General features: G+C 38.6%; 1 protein-coding gene across 20 annotated transcripts in view; it reads right to left on the bottom strand.

Annotated features, from left to right (window-relative positions):
- Positions 1-26613, bottom strand: part of ATP2B2 (ATPase plasma membrane Ca2+ transporting 2) — a 442871-nt gene that overhangs the window by 125122 nt on the left and 291136 nt on the right. For all 20 annotated transcript variants that reach the window (XR_008233449.1, XM_052776594.1, XM_052776599.1 and 17 more), the window contains one exon: positions 12594-12791. Coding sequence is in view for 19 of the 20 variants with exons in the window: in XM_052776594.1 (XP_052632554.1) it covers positions 12594-12791 (198 nt within the window). In the remaining variant the exon portion in view is untranslated. The remainder of the gene's footprint in view (positions 1-12593; positions 12792-26613) is intronic.

Raw genomic sequence — 26613 nt, forward strand, 5'->3', positions numbered from 1 at the left:
CGCTCCTGATACAGAGCGAGCTGGGGAGCTTAAAGCAAACACAACTGTGCTGCTCTGCGTAGGATGAAAACAAGGCCAGCGAGGCTCGTTCCCTCCGTTGCGGTCACAGTCCTCCTGACTCTCGCTGGGTGCAGGGGACGATGCTCGGACGACCCCCTGCCCCAGCTCCCCAGCGGTCCCCGGGCGCAGGCTGCGCAGCACCTCTGTACGAACCCAGAAAGCCAGCCAAACTGATGTAATCTCCCCAAATCCACAGAACCAGCCAGCCTGAAGCTGCAGAAATATGCCAGCACAGCCAGGTTTATTACTTTCCCGGCACGATCCTGCAGAGACGCCCCGGAGGAGGCTGCTGTGGCGCTGTCTGAGCTTTTGCGCTCTCCTCAGTAGGGTCCATCTTGAGCACGGGGCTACAAAACCCCAGAGAGGCTCTGCAGGTTCGCTTCACGTCCTGACGTGTTTGTCGGCTACAGCTGAACGCCGACAGCCAGGCTCCATCTGGCTCTATAAACAAGCCACCAAACCGTCCTTGCATCATGCTCTCCGTGACCCCATACCACCCAGGACTCTCACCGATTCATCTAGTATTAGAGCCCTAAACCTAAATTTGTCCCATCTTTTAAATCTTGAAAACAACATAAAAGCAAAATTGTTTCTGAAATTAAATAGCGTACCCAGGTAATGACAACTCACAAATGCACAATTTTCTCCTCATGAAAAGAGCCTGATACAAGTATTGGGAGACAGCATGATAATTTGCATGCATGACAGTTTGGACACATGTGATAATAGTCAGATACTCCAACCTGTTCTCTTCTCTGCTCCTGGGTATTTAGACCTTGCATTGAAGCACGATTTAGGGCAGGAATTAAAAAATCAAATACTTTCTTAAGCAACTAAATTTATTTAACAAAACAGATTGGGCTAATATCACTAGAAGCCATATGCTGCTTCACCTCATCCTAGTTTTGGGAGGAAGGAGGTTAAATGCTGGGGTTCTGGCAGAACAAGCTGTTTTTAACAGGGCAAACACTTCCGTTTCTCCTATTTTTTTCTCCTGTCTTCCAGGATGCCAACTGCTTCATCCCTTGTACTGACAGACGGTTTAGACTGGTTTAAAAAAATCCTTTGGGAATCTCATGGCTTAATTTTTATGAAGAACGATAAAAGTACTTGAGTGCGTGCAACAACACTCCTCAAAAGTTGTGTTTTGATAACTCTAAAATTAATCCATACTTGGAGATTAATCTATTTTATATAAAAATGCTATTTTTCTAATAGCTGCACTTCTATTGTCTCAGCTTCTCTTGCAAATTTTCCTCCTTGGACAGCACAATAAAAACCTCTAGTGAAGTGACAGCTGGATCAGTGTCATTTGTTCAGCAGCAAAGACGATAAAGGATTCCTCTTAGGACATATCAGCTTTTAAGGCTGCATGGCCCTTATAGCCTCTTATATACGACCTGTTTTTCCATTGATTTAGTATTCCTCAGTGCCTGAAGAACGTTATGTAACACGCTCTATATAGACTTACAAAATAATATACACACTTTAGGCTTTTATAGTCAAAACAAAGTCATTTGAAAGCACCCTGATACAAATGGGGGCGGGGGGGAATTCCAAATCTGTTCTAATTAAGGGCTAAAATGAAATTAAGTTTGAACTAAAACCCTCTGAAGAAGTACCTGGTTTGGTATAAGATTGTGTTTTACTAGACAAATGGTTGACAGCCCTGCAAAATTAAAACCAGTGCTTACAGCCTGCAAATAGTACAGATCAAGAACTCGGAAACGGCAGCTAGACTGCCCTGCCGTGCCAACGAGTGATTAGTTGACAGTGACAGTGAGGATTACAAGACAGTTCAGCTGTTCCCTTGACCTTTTGAGATATACAAGCGCTTTGAAGATGTCTGCTAATTATTCTTGTTTTCAGCATCTGCACAAAATTCTGAAAATATTTTAAGCAATTGTTCAGGGATGCTGGGTTGGTTTGTTTTTTCACTGACATAGTTCACAAAGCAGGGTGGAAGTTAAGATTCAAATCACTGCGAAGGATTAAAATGAATGAAATTTAACTCATTTTATTTTAAAAAGGCTTCACATTTTCTACAATACATTTTGCATTATGGAAAGGACTTAAAGAGATAATGGATTTTCAATGTACCAAAAATATTACTTGATGACATTTTTTAAATATAAAGTGCACACACATAGGTTGTGGAATCAGTTTTTCATCTTAATGTTGGCTTCATGACTGGGAGGGCTGGCAAAAGACTTACAGTTGTTTATTGCTATGTACTGCTATGATTTTAGGAGGTTTGTAAAATAACATTGATGTTGGCCTTACAAACTAGATTTTTATGCTGCCTCCATGTATGGATTTTTAATGCAATCTATGTTATCACATGTAAAACGCTTTTTAAAAAAAGCTTAAGATCTAAACCTGCCACAAAGAATAGAGAATTAACTTTGTTCAGCAGACTCATTTCTGACATTTCTGATTCTTTCACTCATTAATCAAATATATTAAGTGCATATTAATGAAACCCAGAGAGGCAGATTTTTAGAGACAGGGAGACATACGCAACACTTTCCTGTGGAAATCTTTGTGTCCAAGGATCTTGAATTGGCCCTGCAAGACTCTCAGTATGTAAAAGTCTGGCAAAGGACTTAAAAAATTACTGTGCTTCATTAACCATATGAGTCGCCCTACTGAATTAAAATGCTAAGGAAAATGTACGATGAAATCCTGGATGTGGACTGTATGGGTAAAGATGAGGTAAAAATTGATAAATGCTGCATTAAAATATTTAGTTTGTATACAATTACACTCATTGCATCTCACGAGGAAGTAAATGAACTGAATTCCTCAGAGGATGGCTCAAGATTTTCATGTGGTTATTTATCTGAGGTTACTTTTAATTGAGTTTAATTAAATTTGGTTGAAGTTCCTCAATAATTAGTGCTTTTACTTTATTTAACTTTTTCAAAACAACTGCTTATCCCCCAGGGTCATTTAAGCAAAGAGGGCACACGAGTATTTCTTGTTTACATGAAATCTTGAGCCATGCATCGATTTTCTAGTGCTCATTTCTAGTGTTTAGGCAATACAAATGATCAATATTAATAAAGATAAAAACAATAAAAACAATATGTTTACATTTGGCAGGAACTGATTGTACTCTACCGCAGAATTTAATAATGCCGAGCACCATTTCCAACACCAGATGAGATGGCAACGCTCCTGCAGAGCTAATCCTGCTATTCATTTGATATCCAATGTTTGCTTCCTGCCCAAATGACACCTGTGTGTTTCTCCTGCGCCAATATGTGTTTGCGTACACAAGAATCTATTTCAAGGTTTCCCCAGCAGGCATTTTGTATGTTTATACAATTTAAGAATAAGCTGATTTCATCAGAAAAATGTAAGATTTCTAGAATCCCCAGAGAAAAACAGATCAACCTACTAAGACATTACACTTCTTGGAAAGAGAATATAAGAAGTTTATGATCTGGGCAATAACTCCAGTAAAGAAAAACGTTTCTGTGAGAGTGGGGAGAAAATTGTTAAGAATTGGATACTGAAGGAGTGAGAGACTCCAAACATCAGCTACCTGAAAATACTAAAATTAATGTAGTTGCATCACAACTATTGGTAAAGAAACAGAAGGGAAGAAATCATAGATTAAAAACTGGGAAAAAGAGAAGACTTTTACCAAATCTAAGGTCAAGCTGTCCTGTCATGCATGTCACGCAGAAAGGGTCTTTTTCCTTCCTGTCCCACCTTGCCTGAATTACAGAGACTGCCCAGCTCTCCCTGTAAGCCCCAGCATTCGTCCTCCTGGGGAAGTTGGAAAGTGATGCACTGCTTTCCTTCCCAACAGAAAGGAAACACGTCTCTTGCATACCAATAAATAGAAGAAATTAACCTCTAAGAGTTGTCCACAAGGCAATACAGCTGTGAACCATTATTTCTTGTGATGGTGCCAAGGCTGGTTTGCGGTTTTGTTTGGTTGGGGTTTTTTTCCCCCTCTCCATTGTCCCTTAACATGCATCTTGCTAGACTGTGATGGTGACTGGGATCTGCTGATTCAGCACGGCAGGCTGAGATTTCTAGTTGCATCCTCCAATGGAGGGAAAATTTCTCTATATGCAGAGAAATGCGTACAAAAGCAGAAGACAAACCCTGCATGTGAATCTGAAGATAATAGTAAACTGGTATATGATTTTGGCTGATTTGCAAATATAGGCAATGGGGGGTAGGAATTACCCTTGGGTAAGATAGAAAAAAAAAACAAAACCAATTTATGGAAAAGGTTAAAAGCTGGATGAAAAACTTGAGCTGTTTATACATGCAAATACCGAACAATTAACAAAATTGTTAACATGACCTTAGAGCTATATTAGAAAGGTGGTATTTCTTATTTTCCCCTGGATACAGGGGAATGCTTGAATGTCTGCTGTATGCTATTAGGGTAAAATTCCCTTTAGTAGCTTAGATGTCATGTGAGAAGCAAGGAAACCACAAACTGATCTAAGGAAAGCTGAGAACTGGAACCACAAGACGATACTGCCCATAATAACAAAATTTGGAAATGTTTTGAAGGAGCAATGTCTTAATTACATGTTACTACAAGAATTTTTTTAATCCAAGAGGTTCCATAATACCTGTAATAAGTGCTGGGGAATTGGGACAGACAACGTATCTTTATAACATGACATTGTACTTGAGTCTAGCTGAAACCCAGCAGACAGCCTATTGCAACTGTTTTGCTCCAGCAGAACTTGCATCAGGGGTAGGGAACTTGCAAGGAGGAGGACTGGACTGACCGAAATCAACAGAAATACTTTTTTTTTAAAAATGTACACCAGTACAGACTACAAACTGGACAGAAATTCACGCTAGCTGGTATTAAATTCAGCACTTTCACTCCTAACTAAGAAAGAGAAGTTTGTTGCCAGCTGCTTTATATTCTTTTAAATATCTCTCTCTCCTTTTTAATATAATCTTTATATATATTCTTTATATACGTGGATGAAATTTTTACTTTTTTTCACTTCCTTCCACAGATACCTGCACTAATGGCTGGTCAAATCTTTCCCACTGTGACTTATCACTACAGACTTGCTCAATGTGATGAAATGTCAAGAGACATATTTTGAGTCATATCTTCATAGGCAGTAACCTGAGAGAAGATGAGAACAGCACAGTATTTCAGATCCCAAGCAATAGATCTGGACAAGGCAGGGGCTGAGTTGTTTGGGGTGGGGTTTTTTCCCCTCAGACTGATTTTTATGGAGTTTTTTTATCTAAACATCACATGGGCCTTTGCTTCTGTAGTGAAGACTTTTACAGCTATCTGGCGAATCCAGCATTGATGAGCATGTTGGCATTTGCATTTCCACGTCTGACTGTGACCTGCTGTCCATTCAATCCGTACACATGTATTTGTTCAGATTCACATACAAGGAGCACAAGATTTGCTAGTTATGCACAGAACAGTTGTACCATGAGTACAAGTGAGTACTACCTCAACAGGGAGGCTTAGCACAGAAACAAGATAAGCAACCATCCTCATGGGAGCTGTGGATCAGCTGTATCTTCTCTCCAACTATACGGATACCCTTGCTGATTTAAATCTCCAACTTAAGTCCTCGTTGACCAAGCAATGTGGCACATCATAGGAATGATAAGGAAACAACTGAGTGGTGAACCCCAGGAAACACAGTCTCTTGTAAGGAAACTAAGTCACGAGAGGTCAGCAGGCACCCCAGCCACAGCCCTGAGCAGCAGCAGCAGCACTTTACCACCAACACCAGCATAATGCAAGTAGCTTGGGAAGACCAAGTTTCAGGGGACCGTGCCCTGTTTCTGTATTTTTTCCTGTTCATTAACTTGTTGCATGAGTAAGGGGAAGGCTAACCCAGCCAAACCTCCGCTGAGCAGTATTAAGCAATGTAATCAATTATTTCACTTTGTCTTCAATCTAGAGTTTTGCCTTGGGAATTTTAACAGAAGCTACCTCAACCAAGACGACTTTTCCTTTCCAACCCCGCCAAAGCTGCAAAGAACCGTACACTTGAAAACAGACATCATGCCTGCAGCTTCACATTGAACTGTGGGATGTTAAAACCTCTTACCTCAGGCTACTTTGTTCCCCCTTTGTAATCCACATAAGGAAATAGAATTCGAGGAAGAAAAGTAAAAAGGTTTGTTACATTCATGTAAACAGTAAATGATTGTCAGGTGTTGACATTAGTGGTTTTTGCAACTGGGTAGTAAGAACCACATGTGATATCAGGCCTGAAGAGTAACAAGGGAGAAGATTCAAGAAGGCTCAGAAATTGCTAGTGAAGGTGTCAGCAGAAGACTCTGAAAATTTTTAACCAGTTCAACAAGGGTATAGATGGGGGATGCACCCAACCTGGGCAATGCTGCTGATTTGCTCTGAATTGCAGGGCAGACTGTATGAAGATGGCTTCAGAAAGGGACAGAAGAATTGCAATTAAGTCATTCCTGCAAGAAGAACTGACTGTTTCAGCAGAGATCTAAGGAGAAAGAGTCAAAAAAAAAAAAAATTCCAAACCAAGCCAGGTGGGGGATTCCTGGAGATCTACAGCCAAAATGAGACAGAGATCTGGGAGCAACTGAGAGAAGCACTGCCATTTCTCACTCCCTTGGTGGGTTTCTGACTGAGTCTAAGCTCTCTTTCCCAAAGGATGTTTCATTTCCTCAAGCAATGTAATGGTTTGAGACCACAGTCCAGGTACTTGATCTCATGAAGCAGCTCTTTCTATTCATATACTCTCTTTAAAAACAGGACACTTGAGATTTCTTTACAAACTGCATACAAAAATGATTTCACCATACAGAGATAGACAAAGATAAATATTTCACATTTAGCCCTGGTCTAACTCTAATCTACGTAACAACAACAAAAAAAAAGCCAGGATCCCATAAATTCGTTAAATCCTCTTTACATATCACAGGCTCACTATTCTGTTTGCTCAGGGAACAGATCCTGTAATCTATTAACCCAGGACACAGAAGGATTTTGTTCTGAGAAACAAGGTATTTTTAACTTGCCTAAGTCACACCCGTATGTGATCATCCCTGTAGTAAAGACTACATCTGCACCGGGGATTTTCTCTCAAAATACATTTGCTAAAATGCAGCAGCAGTTTTGCACTTTTCTGAAAGAGTGGAAGAATGATTCTGTGTGGATCAGTAATGAGAGCAGTAATTGCCACAGGGCTGACAATAATTTATGCAGAAGTTCTCAATTGCTCCTAATGGCCTGTCAGATGGTGAAAGGGAATGCAAAGCAGATCATAAAAACAACTCTAGCATAGCTTTTGAGAACAAAATTCTTGAAACTTCCACTCTTGCTAAGAAATATGAAAAAACAGAAACCGAAGTGGCTTCTGGAGAAGCAATAAAAGTATGCTATTATCTAGTAATTCCTGTAGACTAGATTTTGTGACTGCAGCAGAAAATGAAATCGTGTTTTCCAAGATTCACCCATATCTTAAATGAAGAATTGTAGTAGAACAAAAACTTCATGTCCTGCCAACAATAGGTTACTACTTCTTCCAGTTCAGATTGGTTGAGAAATGTCACTACTGATACTTCAAAACCGCAGAAATACCAACTGTTTCCAGTAGCGTAAACCAAATGCAACTCAGTAGACAATAATCTACTTACTTTTCTCAAGATAAACCACGACACTGCGTTACAGATGTTTGGAAATGCAATTATGCTACAGTCAAAGGACTAAAATTTGGCAAGGTATGTATCAACATTCATAGCTTAAAATGGGAAATACTAGCCAATCTAGAAACACACATAGAAAATGAACTTTTGAGCTTGTAACTGCCTACACAGCAAGATGCACTAACATACATACATTAGGCTATACCCTTAGGCAAAGTTCCTGAGGCAATTCATGCACTCTAGTATTTTTTAGATGTGTGGATTTTATCATGCATTCTTCCTTCAAAAGTCTCAGGAGGAAAATATCTTGCACTTAAACTGCAGAAAACAGTTAAATGCTAACTCTGTCACACCATCAAAAATTATAGTAGATTTCAAGTGTCCAAAAAGAAAGAGTTATATCAACTCTAAAAAAATAAAGATGAGTTCAACTTATTATATTAATTAATAAGGTCATTGGTAGATAAAAGTTTAGGATATGTGAAAGGCAGATATAAATATGTTAGATATAAAGGCAGTGTATACGTACACTCGATTAAAAAAATCTGCAAGGTGGTGTTTTACTGACACTGTGTCTTGAAGTCTCTTATTTTCATGTTATTATCCCTTATTCCTACAAAGAAAGGCTGTCACTTTTAGATGGTCACAACTTTTCAGGTTAGTCCTAAGTAATAAGCAAATGAAATATTGCAAGACAGTATTGTGTCAATCAAAAATGTTGAAAGAAAACAACTGGCCAGTTTTAAACATTCTGTAAAATTTTACTTGCATTATTCCTTTCTTATTTGAGCTTTCATGTAAAGTTACTGTTTTCAAAAAAATGCTGAATATCAAAATGTCCAGCGGGAAATTCAGTTCTTCCCTCCGCTCTTACACTCCCTCCCCATCGCTGCAAGGTACGTGGCTGAGGGAAGAGGCATCACCAGGGAGCCTGGATGTCTGGGTTTACTGTGCGATACGAGTCAGCACAGCACAAGCACTCCTTATGACTGGGTAATAGCCACAAGGCTCCACTCCCAATAAAAACTGAAGAGGCTAAATCAAATCACAGCCTTGCTTTCCACTGGCTTTTTCAGATGCTCTTCCACCCCCTTCGTAGCTGCTAATGAACTTGCACTACACCACTGTCATCTCTTATTCAGGTCTCTTTGTGTATTTGACTATAATAGAAAATAACAGATAGCCAGCTCTCATTGTAGACTCCAGCCTGTCCAAACCCTTCTCTAATATTTCCCAAGACATATCATCTTTTATGGCTTCAGCTACAACTCCCTGGCCAGACTTCTCATTCAAGTTGCTCCTGAAGACAGACCAAGGTCTTTCTGAGCAAAGGGGAAAAAAAAGCATTTGGCTAATGCTAATGCTTCTGCCATTGACAAAATCACTTCCGTGGAAATATCCACTTTCACATAGTTCTGCCTCCAACAGAAAGGCTCATGCTCTGTTCACCATCCTGTCCTTGTCACAGATCTCAAAGACATCGAAAAAGCATAAGATGATCAAAGGCACTTTTAGCCATGACCAAAGAATCAGCACAAATCTGTGCAACGTGAGGCCAATTTACAGTACAAGCTTCACTGTGATAAGAAAAATACAGTTCACTACATATGCCACGGACCTGCGTGGAAATTGGCTGTTCTTTATCATCTCCGCTTGCCATCCCACTTACCAACAGTGTCTCACACCTGCCTGCTCATAAAGGTTTTGCCTTTTCTCTTTTTTTTTCTTTAAGTCTTTTACATTGTGATAGTATTGAATTTATGTTTACAATTGTTTTTAGACTCTGAAAGATCCGTGTGGATGATAGTAAGTTGATGAGTTCAGATAATTAGCAGTGATGATCAGGCAAATCAGTGTGGGAAGGAGAACAGTCTTGTTGACTCATTTTCAAAATGAAAGTGCATTTCATTTTGAAAAACAGAAGAGAAAAATTAGAACTCAAAAGAGGAGGCTGTCACATACTATAAACCAACCACGCAGCAAAAAGTAGTGTCCTGTTACACAAAGGAGACTTTTTGTTGAGCTGTAGACAAACCTGACTGTCATAAGCTTTATATTTCACATTGTCATCAACCAGCAAAATCAAATACCAACAACTTTTAGGGACAGAAATAAAAAAAAAAGAAAAAAAATAGTTAAGAATGCATCATCTAGGAAGAGAAATTCTTTCCAGCAAAGCTGACCATTAGCTAGCCAACCCACAGACCAAGCCTCAGCGGCTGTGAGCGGGCACCGCAGCCCCTCCACACCGCTTCCATGAAGAGATCTAGGGGAGATCTGAGCACCAGGGACTGGCACTGCCTCTCACCAGCTCCCCACGAGGGCATCACCCAGGGGGCTGGACGGTACACCTGCTAAGTTCATCCAGAAACTGTCTGAGAAACTTTTAAAGTAGGCCGTGGAGGAGTTGGGCAAGTTCAAGAGTAGACAGTTAGCAAGAAATGCCAGCTCCGCTTCCTCACATTGGGCTGTGTTTTCAGAAGAAAATACATTCTTTTCAAGGAAAAACATAGAACTTGCAAATAAACGGACATTTCAATGAAAAATTTTCATTCTGGGAAAAGGAAAATACCAGTTTTCATGCTTCCCAAAGGCAAATTTGCCACTTATCCCAGCCACTGGGTAGGGATTCCCTATTACATCCCATAGGCAATGTTACCCTCTCACCTCAAGAAAATGAGGTCAGGCATAATGCAGACTGCTGCGGGGACATTACATATTATATGATATTTTTTTCCATATTCTCTGTTACAACAGCAATGCACAGATGGACCAATCTAAAGCAATGTGTAATGAATATGAGATTTAGACAGGAAAGCAGACATTTCACAAGACAGCATGCAAGTTGCTGCCCTTTCAAAGAACTACACTCTCCTCAGATAGGCCCACTTTTGGTCTGAATCCAGGTTCACGTTCAACTGAAGAAAGAGTTTAAATTGTTCAATAAATTGGCTTAAATTTAGGCAAACCAGCATATTTTGTTTCTTCATAAAAAGTTCACTTGAATTTTACTCAACATTAGTCTACATATAGTATTATTTTATAATTGGTTACCGAAGATTATGCAAAACCATCAATCAATTTCAAGTATGACTACACCCTACTTCACCAATGGCAAAATCAAGCTCAATACGTCAGTTTTTCAATGTTCAGGACTCTTTAAAAAGAACATCTACCAATAAACTATAGGTATTCTTGGCAGCAGTTTATAATATATGAATTTTAAAATGAAAGAGAATCTCCCACATTTATACAACGGCTCAAAGACAGACTTCAAAAAAATGTAAAAGACCTTTACAATGTGTTCAAAAAGTTGGACTAAAAGATATTCACTAACTTGATTTATTCTCCCTCTGTAAAACATGGCAAAACCTTCCAGGAGAACAATTCTAAAAACATAGGGAAAACAGTGACCATTGAATAAAATACTGTGCTGTGGGAAAACACAAACACTTTTTCCCAGGCTGTGCTGCTGAGCTTTTCAGACTATCTCAGAATGACAGATGTGTCATACCTTCCCATGGGAAAAGAAACATTTTAAATGCAGTACCAAAATAATAAGAATTTAAAAAAAAAATTAAAGAAAAAAATGCCTGATGACACATCTCCCCTCTTCCTAAAAGCTATAACAATCCTATTTTCAAAATTCCTTTCCCACCAAATAAATTAAAAAATAAGAGAGTAGTCTGCACATTTATGCCTAAGAAAAAAGTTTGCAGAACTAAATTCTAATTTTGTAAAGCATCATTCATGGTTTACAATGTCCCCAAGGTATTCTACTATGTCCAGTTATATGAGGTAATAACAATAAATAATGTTTTCTTCAGTTAAAAAAACAAATTACTCCTTTATCTTTTCATGCCTAAATCAGACACCTGCTGAATCAAGTCACATATTCAAAATTCAGTGAGAAATCAACACAAGATCCTGATTATATATAAAGGATTACAGAATCATAAATATGACACAAGAGCTATGCATAGCTACGTGCTTATTCTGCTTGTGAATGGAAAAGGAAGAAGGAAGGGTCGTCAAGGAAAGTAGCCAAAGGAAACTGAAGCGAATGTAAAAAGCATTGCAAGGCTATATTTAGAGGAAGACATTCTTCATACATTTGCCAAGCTGTTCACGTCATTTCACACAGCATGTTTTATCCAGCTTTATAAGTCTATGAGAGAGCAAGGGGAAAAAAAAAAAAAAATCTGGATCAGTTGCCAGAAATGGAAATCTTTCATTTATGTAGAGGAATGAATATTTTCAGCATGGGAATTCAAGAGTGCTTTCCAAAGGGGGGGGGAGGGGGGGAGGCAGGCAGGGTGTTAAAACTTTCTACAGCTATCACAGAAGGATTCTGCAGTATATAGTTTATAAGTAACATGACTTAGCCTCTAATACTCCCTTTTCAGCCAGGCACACCAGCCTCAGCTGTATCACTAAAAATACTGAAATGAGTGAATTTCACTAAGTTCAAGTCTTCAGTTGATATAAACTAGCTGAAGACTTGTCCATGTTCGTGTAGATAGGATATATCTGTTATATAAGCAATTACATATTTCTCCTCTATAATGTGGTAAACAACCATCTATGTGGTAAACAAACACCTAACAAGCTCAAAGGTGAAAAGAGAAACAAAAATACTCCAGTTTTAGAAGAATATTGTGATTTTTCTTTAACTCATTTAGCACATGTCACAAGGTTCAGCTACTTGCATAACGAAATGTCAAGCATACAAAAAATGTCAGTACCAGATGTAATGGTAATAGGAACAACCCACATGGAAATTTCCTGTTAGTGACCTTCTGGAGGGTGGGGCTGGAATTAATTTGAGATATAGGACCGGTTTTACTTAAACTTATACGAATGACTTCTATAAAAGTTTTTACCTTCGTTCCCTTCTCCAGGTGGCTGATAAAACGAAAGCCCCAAAGATATGATGGCTGCAATTTCCAAGATTATAAGAGTCACATCCTGCAATGCTTCCCAGACTAGCTGTAAGAATGTTTTTGGCTTCTTTGGAGGTATAAAATTTTTTCCAAAAATAAGCTTTCTTTTTTCTAGGTCTGCAGCAGTGCCAGCTAATCCTGTAAATAAAATAAAATAAAATAAATTAAAATTGCAGTAAAATAGAAAATGCCCACTTATATCTGCATTCCTACAGATTATTTCTCCAAGAACAACTACAAGCTGTACCACCTATGGCATATTAACAAATAGGCAGATATTCCACTTAAATTTTGCTTTTGCAAGATGATTTGTCCTTACATTCTGAACAGAATGGTTATGGACTCAATTTAGTACCAATTCCTGCCAGTTTTAATCATGAAAAAGCCTTTGAATTAGTAGGTTTATTTTAATAAGACCTATGTATATACATACATACATACAAGCAATGACTTCTGAAAATAGATCATAAAGCACACATAAATTATATTTGGAATTAAATTGGAATAGCTGTTGGCAGCTTTGGCAACATCATAGGAGCAGCATACAGATCTTTGTTCTGACCTCAGGTCGATGACCTCAAACTATAAATCAATAAAGCATGTCTTGTTCTACTTCAGAGCAACCTCTCTTGCTGCATACGTACTGACACACAATCACTGGAATGAACTGCATGAAATTTTTGTTAAGTGAAAAAAGACAGCCAAAGCGACAGGTTATAAATGCAAAGAAAGTAAAAAGGAAATTATATACTTCCTTAAATCCATATGAAAATGCATGTATTTTGCACGATACTTCAACTTAAGACCATTTAAATTTAAGGATACAGTGTAAGAATGTGTTGGTTGCGTTGAACAACCCACTTCTGTGCTTTTTTCCCTATTTTTTACTTATCTTAAAGTATGCACATCTAGTGCCTTTTCAGGAAAAAAAAAAGGGCGGGGGGGACTTGCAAGAGTTCAAGTAGAATAACTGTGCCCATATACTGCTCTCAGCAGCATAAAGAACTGCAATAAGTGGTTACTTATATCTGCCAAATAATATTCGATATCAGTTGGAACATATACAAAACTGTAGGTTTTGAATGTGATCAGCAACAGTAAAGTTATTCATGCTTATTCACCCTAACATGACACAATGAAGATACTTAAATTGAGAGTTGACCTCGGAGGAATATAAAGGTGCCTGCAAGAGAGCAAGAGGAAACGATTAATCCCACGCTGCAAGGATTCCTCTCCTCACGCACTTTAGGGTAGGTCCTCACCTCCCCCCAAAGCATATCAACACCGATGGGGTACTTCAGGAATGGAAAGCCCCATTAATAGCACCTTCAAGATGTCAAGCAAAACAAATCGGGATCCTCACGTGCTAACGGTACTCAGCTTTATGCCTCGCTCTTTCAGGACTGGTGCAACTGTTCTCAGCAGCATGTGCCAGTAAGTCCCCTCTCGGATGAAAGCACCAGGCCCAAGCGTAATTTCCTCAAGACGAAAGCGATGCTGCTCTGAACATATCAATCTTGCCACAGTACAGGCAAAGATGTTGACTCACCTTTCACTTAAGGTATATAATTACAGCTGTTGTGTAGCTTCTGGCTCTTGGTTAACTCATCAAATTTTCATCTCACCTTCAGCTTCTAAGAAATACTATCCTTCTCTCCCAGATAAAGGCATGCTGTAGTTATTACCTCACTTAATTTAATTTTCAGTACCTAGTGCTTAGAGACACTGTAACAGACAGGTTCCAGCTATTACAAAGTGTGTCTATGTTATTCTCCGTGATACAAACAGTAACGTGTCAAACCTCTCTGCTCCTCCATGAGCTCCCACTCAGCTTCCAACGTAGGGTAAACACTTTCCCCTATGAAATCGGAATTGCGGGCTATGAGCCATTTGGAGAGTTGCCCTTTTGTGAGCCAACGCAGACCACAGAAGTTAGGACAACACACGTGAGAGCCCAGGGGAGTCACCCAACACTGATGGGATCTGGCGTCGGGACACACCTTTAGCAGAGGCCAAACGCACGCAGTTTGATTAGCTTTCAGAGGGCTGCAAAGCCCTTCAGTACAAGGAAGAATTTTCACTAAAAATGGCATGCACAATTTGCACTAGGCCACCAAAACACAACCTACCGCAAATATAGCGGTGACTTCATACATAAAGGGGAAAGTACATGGACAGCATTGATAGTGGAAGGGATCTGGGACAGAAATGTTCATTTAATACACCTGCAAGCAGCAATACAAAACTCTGAAACAGAAAAAACTCAAAAGCACGTTGGAAAGTGGAAGGAAGACATGTCTGAAAAATGCCATTTTTCCAATACAGAACGTATGTGCGCAGTAGTGGGCCAGCTCCAGCATGTAGATAGATGACTGGATACTCAACAGCATGAAAGGGATGGCTGAAATAGTACAGGAAATAGCTGCAGTATTTTTCAACAATCCTAATTATATTTACCTAGACATGACGACTTCACAACTTTGAAATTATGCTATATACTTTACTGTCAGGAGGCCATAAAAAGTATACATATCCTGTCCTATGTTACTGATCATAACACACATATAAATACACATACATACTGAGAAGCCCCCAAAGCAAAAGAGAAAAATTGGGACTCAAAGAGCTGCTTTTTCTCCAAGACAAAAATTGTTCGTTTAGACACCACAGAAATATAGACACCATAGAAATTTAGACACCATAAGGTTGAGGACTAGACTGAGCTTAAAGTATCTATGGTCACCATTACCTCCAAGACTATAGTCTAAGTAACCTACATTGGAATTTAGACATAAATTTTATTTAACTGTACTCTTTAATTTTTAATGATAAATATTATCTTCCTTAAGACCCATAAATAGACAAGGGTAAATCATGTGTGTGATTTTATTCTTTTCTGTAATTCTATGTCTTGGTGAAATTACTCACCAAGTCAGTCTCACCTAAAAAAAAGAGCATATTCATCTTTAAATATGAAATTTATTTTCTTGTAAATCATTTAGAAATACTGGAAAATGAAATTCAATGTTTAATTCAAACCAAAAGGTTTCCCTTCTCCTGAAATCTGGCCATCACTCAGAAAAACCCATTCAGCAAAATTTTAGGGTTTTTTTTCTCCCACTGAATGCCAGAAACTAACAAACTCCTATATTGAGAGAGAGAGAGAGAAAGGAAAGGAGAGAATGAAGAATTCTACAGACCAATTGATGAAATCACATCATAACAGTCCTAAGCATTACTGTAGAGATAAGGTCAGAAAAGGACAATAAAATACATAGAGAAGCCAAAGTTGTACAAAGAGATACAGCTAAGGGACATGTGATTGAGAATCTGAGGCAATGTAAGATGTTTATTTTGCAAAAGCTTCCATAAATTCTCCATGCTATTGCCAGCAGAAGGTATAATGACGGTACTTCTTATCTTTTCCAAATAATCTGCTTTATTCAGAAACATTATTTTAAATAGTCCTAAAGGTGTTTTGAGCAAGCCTAACTTAGTCGCTTGAAGAGGATTAGAGGTCACACACACTTTCTGTCACACTGGCAGGTCTGCGGGATGCTGCTTCCCAGCTAGTGCGCACTGACAGGCAGTACAGATGGTAAAAATGTCAATTAGCACAGCAAGATCTGGAAGTGGACATCTGTCCTCACCAGTACTTTTAACCAGGAGACGGCTTTCCTGCTGCTAGGTTTTTCTTCATATTACACATACTGACTTAATTACTGTTCCTGAATATTTTTTTTCATTTCTCGCTTCTCCCTTAAGTATTGAGTCCTGTGACAATAATGAAAGAGCATTGCAAATGAAAGTAATTTGAAATATCATTTCTATATGAAGATATGAAACAACTAAGGAAGTGAAAAAGAACAAGCGGAGACAAAAAAAAAATTAATGGAAATACCAGTTCAATATGACCTCAGACTTCATATGTTACTGGCAAAAGAAGCAGCCGTCCGTCTTATATTCTGTGTGACAATAAGCCACAGACTGGCTGGTTTTATGTTCATTTGTCCACACAAGTATGAATATTTTACCTTTTTTAAGTGCTTTTCTATGTCAAAGCTGTGCAATACTTCTTTTCTTGACCCAAGTGTTTTAGAATGATTATGCAGATTTGGGTTAAATTTATATACAAATAGTATACACAGGTTTAGGAAATATTGCAAAAATTCATTACTCATGCTTGAATAATTTCTTAAGGTTTCAGTTTCCAAAAAGTTTGCCCAAAATTTGTTTGAAATCTGTGGGAGAATGAAAGTGATTGCATAGAAAAAATGTTCTACAATGTTGTGCAGTACATTAAATGCATTTCTGATTTCATCCAGCATTGTTGCTTTTCTGGAGGGGAAAAAAGATTAAAAAACTGGAGAAATGCCACTTAATGAATTTTCTCTGTTCCTTATCTACATCTGTCAGTTACTGCATGCTGAATATAAAAACATCATTTCAATTAGTGCTTCCTGGAAACTTGTATTTCTCTGACAGTCATCTCCACTGCAACCAAATGGAGCATGACAAAAAGAGAATGATTTTGATGCTGCAAAAATAGCAAAAGCACATCACTACTAAAGCAACAATTAAAAAAACCCATAAAACTTTTAAGAGAATGTTTTACATCTGCTTAAATTATGAGATGAAGAATGGAGAATTTACATTTGCACTGATTGTGCAAATAAACCATTCATTACTTACTAACTTCCTTCTGTACATTTTCTGACACATCCAGAAAAGTAGATAAAAATTTCAAATAGCAAAAACTGTAAACAATGTAATTTAAAAATCACAGCATGTGTAACTTCAAATGCAAAAAAATTGTTCAGCAAGGAAAGTAAAGGCTTTACAACGATACTGAACTGCTATTGAAATTAACGCATAGAGGTAAAGCAACTATTTTGGTTAGTGAACTCTTAGTGACGATTAGATACAACATGCATGAATTCTTCCTACAAGAACACAAACCTATATTTTAGCTCATGAGCTCCTATCACTCTAGTCTCAATCTCTCTTCTCAAATGATAAGCATTCCTAGCACCACATTACCTAGGTCTTCACAGAAACTAAAAAGTAAAACACCACAGTCTCACCATGACAATTATTTCATTTTCCTTGCCTTATTTCACCAATTCCATTTATTTCACATTTAACTATGAAACAATGCCTGCCATTACTACTGCTACAGAACACTTTTGTATAACTTGCCCAGGTGCACCACGTTCTACAGCTCTTGCATAGGTTCTCAGAACTTCATCATGTGAATTAGAAATATTAGCCCAGTTACTGCTGTTGTAACATAGAAAATTCAAACACACAACCTCATTCAATGTTTAGCGGGATTGTGCACTCTGGCTTTGGAAGCAAATTTCTGTGCACTATTCCGCTCTTCCCTCTTGAAAAAGCTAGAGTGACAGAAGGCCTTTTTTTCTTCCACTTCTTCCACTTTGATCTAAGAAGTAGTATCTATCTAGTGACTGAAAGAGATGAAAAAGTCAAATTTTCAATTCAAATGAATGGCGAGTAACTGACAGATTTAGTTTCCAAGGTCTGCTTTAAGAAACTGCCTACCTAAGAAATTGGGGAAGGCAAGGAGACATACACAGTAAACTGTGTTTACTGTTATGGTTTTGATCAAATGCTAAGGAAGGTCTATTTTGTCCCTTATATATAATGATGTCATCAAGCACACTATGTGTAATCCAACATCGGTCTTCATTAGGCCATGAAGTCTTCATGATACTTGTTTAAAGGGTATCTAAGTAAAACAAACACCTGCTTTGGTACTAGGTATGCCACAAAAATATACGTTGCATTAAACTACCTGTTTTACTGACACAAGATGATTTTTTTTCAAACTAAAACATACACCAGAGATGTGAAACACAAAGCGAAAATATTCACACTTAGAATGGATGCCTCTGCGATCTCCCAGTTTTATCATGTTGCTTGAAAAAAATTTTGAATGCAATACACTGAAATTCTGTTTGGGTCATATTAAATAAAATCAGCTGAGAGAATGCAGTCCTTCAGTAGGAGACTATTTAATGAGAGCATTTACTAGTTTCAGCAAGCTGAATTTGAATTTCACTAGTGAATGAACCTCAACGGATAATAATTTCTTTCTAATCTCGGAACAACAAAGCTGTCGGTAAAGTGTAATGAATCTCATTACCTGTTTTCAGTAATATCACTTGCTTACATTTGTTTACATAAATTTTAAGAAACTTGTCCAAAAATTCAAAGCCTTTGGAATTACAAATCATCTAGCACATGTCCTGTAAGCTTTACGCTGCTTGCGCTACTATTTCTATGAGTCCATTTGGCAGTTCTGCCCACAGACCCTTGCAGGATTTAGAACCTTCTTGAGTCAAACGCTTTACAGCTAGATCCAAACAGCCAACACACAGAAAAGAGGGGCACAGAGAGGGCAGAACCAGGAAATTAATTAATTCCCCCTCCATTTCCTCATCCTCCCTCTTTACATCTAACAGCAACAACTGGCCAAGTCACCCTGCCCTCCCCGCAGCACAGGGACCACCCTTCAGCCTCTGGAAAGCAGCAAGCTAACTACAAAAACCATCATACAAACCTTCCCTGTTGCAAACAAAAAGTTGCAAACAGAACAATCACTCTTAAGTCATACAAAGTACATAAATACATCTCTAAATCCATGGCTTTTTTAAAAAACAAAGTAACTGAAGAGCTTAACGTTCATGCTTACAGACTGATGCATCTAATGTAAATGTTAGGAACAGATACATAACAACTTGCATTTCTACAATGAGTTTCTATCTCTCAATCTCTTTCTAGCTATAGAAATGCATCAGCAACTTTATCTCAATTTTACAAGGCAGCGAAAGGCTGAAGTTCTTGCCCCAGACAGTTTGGTGGCAGTTCAGGGGAGTAAATGCACATCTCCTGGGATTCCTGATTTACACTCAGCTGCAAGATACCATGCAGGATTTATCACTGCCAAAAGCACTCAGTGCTCCATGACATGTTTCATTCATTTCCCCATCTAGCCATTTTGGTTTTATTTCTTCTTTCTTCTAATTTCTTTTTAAAGTAAAAGTGCTCTGAAAAGAAGCTATTAACCAGGAACAAATAATTTACATAAGTTGACTAGTAACAGCAGAATCAGAAATGGTTCCCGATAGTGACTGTAACGTAGTCCAAAAAAAAGCCACTCATCTGAAAGACATGCTACAATTTCTTAATAATCTAATGACTAGACTTATGTGCAGTGCATAACCATGAGCCAATATCAAGGCAAGAGACATCAAATATTAAAGGCAAGATATGCATCATAACAGATGACTAATATTTTTCTTGCCCAAACAGACAACAAAAAGCTTTCTGCAAAGGCTGATAACAAAGCATTCAACGAGAGATGCGGGTCCAGTATGAAGAAAGAGGAATTAGGATTTCTTTTCTACAAATGTACTGCTGTCAGTGGGCGTACAGCTGTTGAGAGGGAAGATAATCACCCCACCAGAAATCATTTCTTCAGCTCTTACTCCACTCAATAATTGTTACACCATTTACATATGTCTCATCTTGTGTACCACAGGCTCCTGGAGATGTTTTTCTTTTGTTCTATCTCGATGTAGTGTCAAGTACAATAAAGTCATTACAGATTTAGGGCAGCAATACTAATAAATACTAACAATCTAGTATGTATATCCACCATCCAGCTCCCACCCATTACCAACCAGATAATAAAGAAGTCACTAAAAATTCCTTGTTACATTATCTATAAACAACAGTGCAGTAAGAGTGCAGATCTTCACCTAGCACTAAGAGACAGTTAACCTAAAAGTTATGGAAGGTCTTTACTGCTGCTAAGCCAACCAACCCCAAGCCAGCGGGATACGCCACAGATGCCGGGAACTTCAGGTTTGTTCAGCATCACGTATCCTCAGCAGTTTACTGGTATTGGGGCTATTTTGGAAGAGACGGAGAGGGAACGGGGAAATGTAATGGTTTCTTTTCCCCCATCCCCCCTTTCCAGGTAGTCAAAGCCTCAAGACAGTTTCTTCTGTTGGTTTTTTTGGTTTTTTAAACAAAGCTAGGATTTCACTCCCACAGAAGGTAACATTACGGTTTAGAGTAGACTGTACGAATACCCTCTGCACAGGCTTATGGATTACCCACAAAGCTCCGATTTCCTATTGAAACATAGATGTATAAGATTGGGTCATTTCAATGAAGCTGACAGAGAGTATGAGGGAAACAGTATCAAAAACATGTTGTTACAATGCTGAGTAATAATATGATTGTTCCAGATAATGTGAAAGCTTTTTCTTGCTCTTAATATTTAAGCCAAATCAAGCATCCCTGACTACAGCTTAAGACAGACTTGCTGGCTCTTCGGTAGGATCGGGCTTAAAAAGCACTAACATATGAATTGTGTAACAGCAGAGAAGAGCAACCATCTAAGTTTAATGGAGGAGATCCAAGGTCTTTGCCAAGAAAAAGAACAAGGAATAAATGAGTACATAATAAAGTCAAAGTGGAAAACCTTCCTTAATTAATACACCTCCATAACCACTTACCATCACTTTCACTGGACCCTACAAAAAAATTCACCACTTCATATGTATTGCTAACGGCAACCACGGGGGATGGGGAGGGAAAAAAAGACCCTGAAATCAACCTGTGACTCTCTGTTCCCAAACCACAGTTTGAGTAGCGCTGCTGACAAGCAAACCGCTCTGGTTGCTACAGAGGCAGCTTCTGCCTGTCTGTGTGGATACAGCACAGCCTGGGGAAATGCGAGTCCCCCAACGGAAACACGACCATCAGTCACGGTCCATCGGGAGGCTCTCTTCATATGGCTCAAGTAAGTGCCCGCATGAAAGCATCTGCCGGCTGGGAGCTGTGTGTGTGCGGGAGCTCCTCTAAGCCCTGGAGTAAGTGCAGCCAAACACCAGTCCACCAGTAGGACCAGAGCGAGCCGCGGGCAAGTGGTAGAGCAGGGAATAACATGGTCTATGCACGCGATCCTCTCCTGCGGAGGAGAGGGAAAGAAAGGATGGAGCCACGTGTCCGCCTGTGCCCAGGCCTATGCTTACTGTGAGTCTGACCGGTGATCTCCCGCTGTTGACTAGCACCGCAACAAAGCAATCCACAATTACAAAAACAGCTGCTAGACTGTCTACTGTTCATGGGCAATAAAAAGCCTTCAACTTCGACCTTTCCCATTTCTTATCACAGGACAACTTCGCGTCACTTGAAGTTTTGCAAGTCAAATGTTATGTTCAAAGGACATACGTGTCAATGAAATGTCCCAGAAACTGAGGCCGTCTGACTGGAATTCAATACAGCTGAATATATACTAAGGAGAGCCTCAGCTGGCTTCTCCACACTATAATGTACTTTCAGACAGATGCGGCCTAGACTCCCTAAAGAATCCTCATGATTTTCTGTTCAGTTCCGTAGAGCTTGTCCACTCAGGATGACAGTCCTAGTAATCTGAGAAAGAAAATGCCCAAAGAATAAAAGATGTGCAACCAGGAAAGCATGGCCTGAGAAAGGAAGACATTATGCAGCTGAAGACGCATTAGACAGACTTCTAAGTCAGTACAGCATGAGGCTCTTCTGCAGTACCCTGAAAGTCCCATGCATCTCTCTTTTTTTATGAAGGAACTTTACTATTATTATTTGTCACTGCAATCACCGTAGTTTCTTTACTATAAGTGGTTCCAAGGGTCTATAGCTCGTATTTATTTGATGAAGCCTATGGGAAATGTTAAAAGTAACATAGCATAACAACATATGCTCTCATAACAACAGCATGGAAAAGAGGTTTTTTTCTAGATGAGGCCAGGAATTTGTAGGTTAAGGTAGCTAATTCCTCATATAGCTGTTTTAATCTTTTACATTAAAATAAATAACAGAAGAAGAAATTTTATGTTCAGAAGAAAGAGACGCGTTTTTATGATGTCTGTAAGGGAGTCAAAATACCAAAACCCACTTTGCCGAGCCTGCTTCCATAGCATGATTCTTTCCCACCCTCGCTTAAGAAAAAACAACAAATAAACCAGATAGCAATGAATTGCATTTTTCTGAGGTGTTACCTCCAAGTGCTGCTACTTGGCAACTTTTCTTAATTTCATTGCTATCTTTGTCAGTGTCATCTGCTTTTCCTATGAGTAATGTCAGCTTGTCAGCTACACAGCAACAGCACTCACTTCGAGCTCTGCCTTTGCAAGAGGCAGAGCATTTGCAATAATGTATCTTGTGCTGCTGTGTATTCAGGAGAGTATTCAAGGTATCTAAAAAAAAAGTGAGAACACTGAAGAAAACAAAGTGCTATGATCATTATGCCATCTGCAAGCAACATTAAATGCCACAATCACTCCTGCAAGCGACAATGACATCACTCAAAACCACAAAGCCCAGCCTGTGAGGAGATAGTAAGATAATAAGATGCTTTTTGAGCATCCAATGGATTACATCCCTCTGCTCAGGAGCATTAAAATAATTTGAAACCTCTAACATAGCACACAGAGTGTTCTGCTCACTGTTACCTGCGTAACACTGTTGCACTCATCATCACCCATTTGCTCCATCCTCTCCATAAAGTGGGACCCATCCTTTAGATCATCAGCTGCCTTTCCTGTAGACTTAAGTGCCTCACAGACTTGGAGGAACAAAAAAAGTGAAAGAAGCTGTAAAATTTCATCCAAAGGTGCCAGCATGAATACTATTACAGTGAATATCTCATAACTGAACACAGATACACAGTCAAACTTTAGAGTCACCAGGCACTGATAATTTAGCAAGTCAAGCTCCCTATTGCCCCATTTTCTAGATAAGTGGAGAAAAGATGGCAAAGAAAGTCTCAAGACTTTCCAGTCTTCTGGTAATTAGTTAATTCAGCCCACAAAAGCTGGTGTAAAAGAGCAGCAGAGCAGGGGACTTGCCATCAGTAGCAGTGTTTTAGTTGGGATGATGGCACTATTGTAACAGATGTAAAGTTATTCCTCCAAAGAGTTCTCAGCCTTATGTAAGGATAATAAAAATAGGATAATACCAAGAGATGCCTTTTTTAATACTGTGAAAAGTGACAACATTTTCTTGACTCCTGTTTTATTTTTGAATTATTAGAAAATATAAACTGTGACCAAAGCAATCCCAAGATGCACTGTGGGATACAGCATTATTTTATTCTTAAACCCACATGCAGCCAAACTCCATTAGAAACACAACACCCCCAGCCACCTCTTAATTTAGCACACTAAAAAGCCCAAAAGAATAGATTCTCTCTTATATGAAGCATATATTGTCAATCACCTTGATTAGCCCTCAACATAACTAACCTAATCTGAATGCAATAACCACTACTGAAGTTCTCCAGATTCTTTTCCAGTGCAAATCAAATACTAAATCAAATTATAAAGTAAGTACCTCAGGGAAGGTGTTCCTAGCCATCAGCAGTAGTAAGAATATGTCAGAAGCAGTCAAGGACACCATATATTTTTAGGCACACCAAACTGGTCCCACTTCAAAAATCCAATCTTAATAGAAATATTCTAGAACGTGTAAGACTCAATCAAGGTTTGCTCGTAAAGTTTTCTCCACAAATGAATAGTGTATCTCACTAGCCTGTTTTTCACTCTCTATTGAATACATAACTTCCATTGTATATTCTGTAGAAAACTGAGACCCTGACCTGCATCTCACCTTGCATTTTATTACTGGGGTGACGTGGAAATCCTTTCAGTCGGGTAGGGGCATCCAAATAACTAAAGCTACTGATCTCGGCCAGCTCGAACCTGTGGGAATGCCAGGTAGCAGAGGCAAACAAGAGACAGAAACAGCAAGCATGAAGGAAGAGCACACCCTGGGAGACTCCCGAAAGGAGAAGACTTCCAGTCCAAAACCCAGTTCTCACTGATGACAAAAGCAGGAAACATTTGGGGGGATACAAAAGATGGAGTGCCAGCAATCCAAAAAGCCACTGAAAATTACTCAACTATAAAGGACCTCTATTCAAGGTGACAAAAGTGGGAAAGGATTTGCACTCATATCTCTTCACTTATTTGGTCATAATATCTATGTGTTCTTCATGTTAAGAATGACTTCTTCCACCTTTTTAATTCTGCCTTCTGTGGTTTGAGAAGTTGAAAACTTTGTGTGTCTTTTGGCAAGTGCACATTCAAGAGAATGTAATAAGGCAGTTCTGCATCAAAGCTCTGGCAGAAGCGTGCTCACCTTACAAATAGTTATGAATTTGTGTTAGACACATTAGCAGAAATCAAAACATTATATTGTATCATAATAGAAGCACCAAATTCATATTAACAACCATCCTTGGGCAGCTTCAGTGAGTAAACAAAAATCACATTTTCTTAATGCCCCCAAAATAACCCCTTCAGTTATTAATTAACCTTCATTATACATGTGGAAGCTGAAGTTTTTATTTGAAATAAGATCTCAAATTGGAAGTAATTTAATCAATTTATGGCTTTAACCATTTTCCTTGCACAGCATTTACCTATGTTTATATTGTGCTAGCCATTTCATTTTACTTCCAGCCGATTAATTCATTGCTTTGCTTAATCCAGCTTAACTGGGAAGAGGCACTCTTAATCCAAAATAAGAACATCCATACAAAGAGTTAATCCATAATGGTTAATCAGGAATAGATGTTCCAGAATAAATCCACAGGCTGAGAATAGGTAAATCCCTTAGACTGGTTTGATTTAGACCACTTTCACCTCAGCTTCTCAAAGCTGCTGCTAGATACGTACCTCCTCATCCCACAGCTATGGCAATACGGGTGTTTGGAGTTGAAGCCACACATCATGCGACAAGAGAACACAGTAATTTACTGTGTCAAATTAGAAACAAATTCTTGCAAGTAAAGAGGAACAAAAAGACCAAGAAGCAGAAAAGAAGCAAAAAGATTAAAGAAAAGCAACTAAACCCAATGTTCTTACTATACGAAAATAGAGCAGAATTCTAGGCGCTCAAAGACTTTCATCACGTAACACAGAGGCATAGATTTAGATAACCACTACTTAGGGACTTAATTACATTCTTTACACTGAAAGAGATGGAAAAATGAAGCTATTCCAGTTACGTTCACCCCAAGAAAAGGAGTATTTAAAACATTTACCTGACTTAACCTAGAGGTTTGTCCCATTAGTAACTTTAATTGGAAATCTTATTTTGATTTTCATATGCTTCTCTTTTGGTAGGAGAGTAGGTTTTTCTTTGCATAGTTCCTTAACTGGTCAGCTTATTTTTCTTGTATAGTTCCTGCCTCACACAGAACGTTTTGGGGAAAATCAGTCCAAATTCACAGTAAGGTCAGTGTCCAAAATCTTATGCAAATTACTGCTAGCCAACTGCTATACAAATATTATGAAACAGAAGTCTTCCCAAGTCACTTTCAATGGCTGTTGAACACAGCATGGTAAGTGACTTTATACTTTCATTGAAGCTCAGGTTTCCAAGTTTGTAGCATAGAAGGCATTGGAATAAGTCTTTCCTAAATAGCAAAAAAAGATTCCTTTCCTAAGAAAAAACGTTTTCAGAAACTGGCAATCTTCCTAAAACCCAGAATGATCCAGAAATGCAGACTATGATTCAAAAGTATTTTGTCATCTGTACAACCATTTTGCTTACAGCTGCAATGCAGCATTCTCTTCAAGACTGTTCATCGCACTTAAAGGATAAAATGACCCAACTGCCTACTCTGTTCCATCATTACTCATTAATGAAGAGACTGGGCCTAGAGGATTGTCATTGCAGGATAAAAAAAAGGTTCATTAATACATCCCTTAAGCATGACACACATTAACACTAAACAAGAGACAAAGACAAGAAAATCAGACGCACTTTCAATCTACGCTTTAGCAATATTTGGAGAATGTTATCAGTTTCAATAGCACTGATAACATACTATTGTATTATGAAATAATTTTGATTAATATAGGAAGAGCAAACACCTTGA

This window comes from Harpia harpyja, chromosome Z, assembly GCF_026419915.1.
Source record: "Harpia harpyja isolate bHarHar1 chromosome Z, bHarHar1 primary haplotype, whole genome shotgun sequence".
NCBI classification, from domain to species: Eukaryota; Metazoa; Chordata; class Aves; order Accipitriformes; family Accipitridae; genus Harpia; species Harpia harpyja.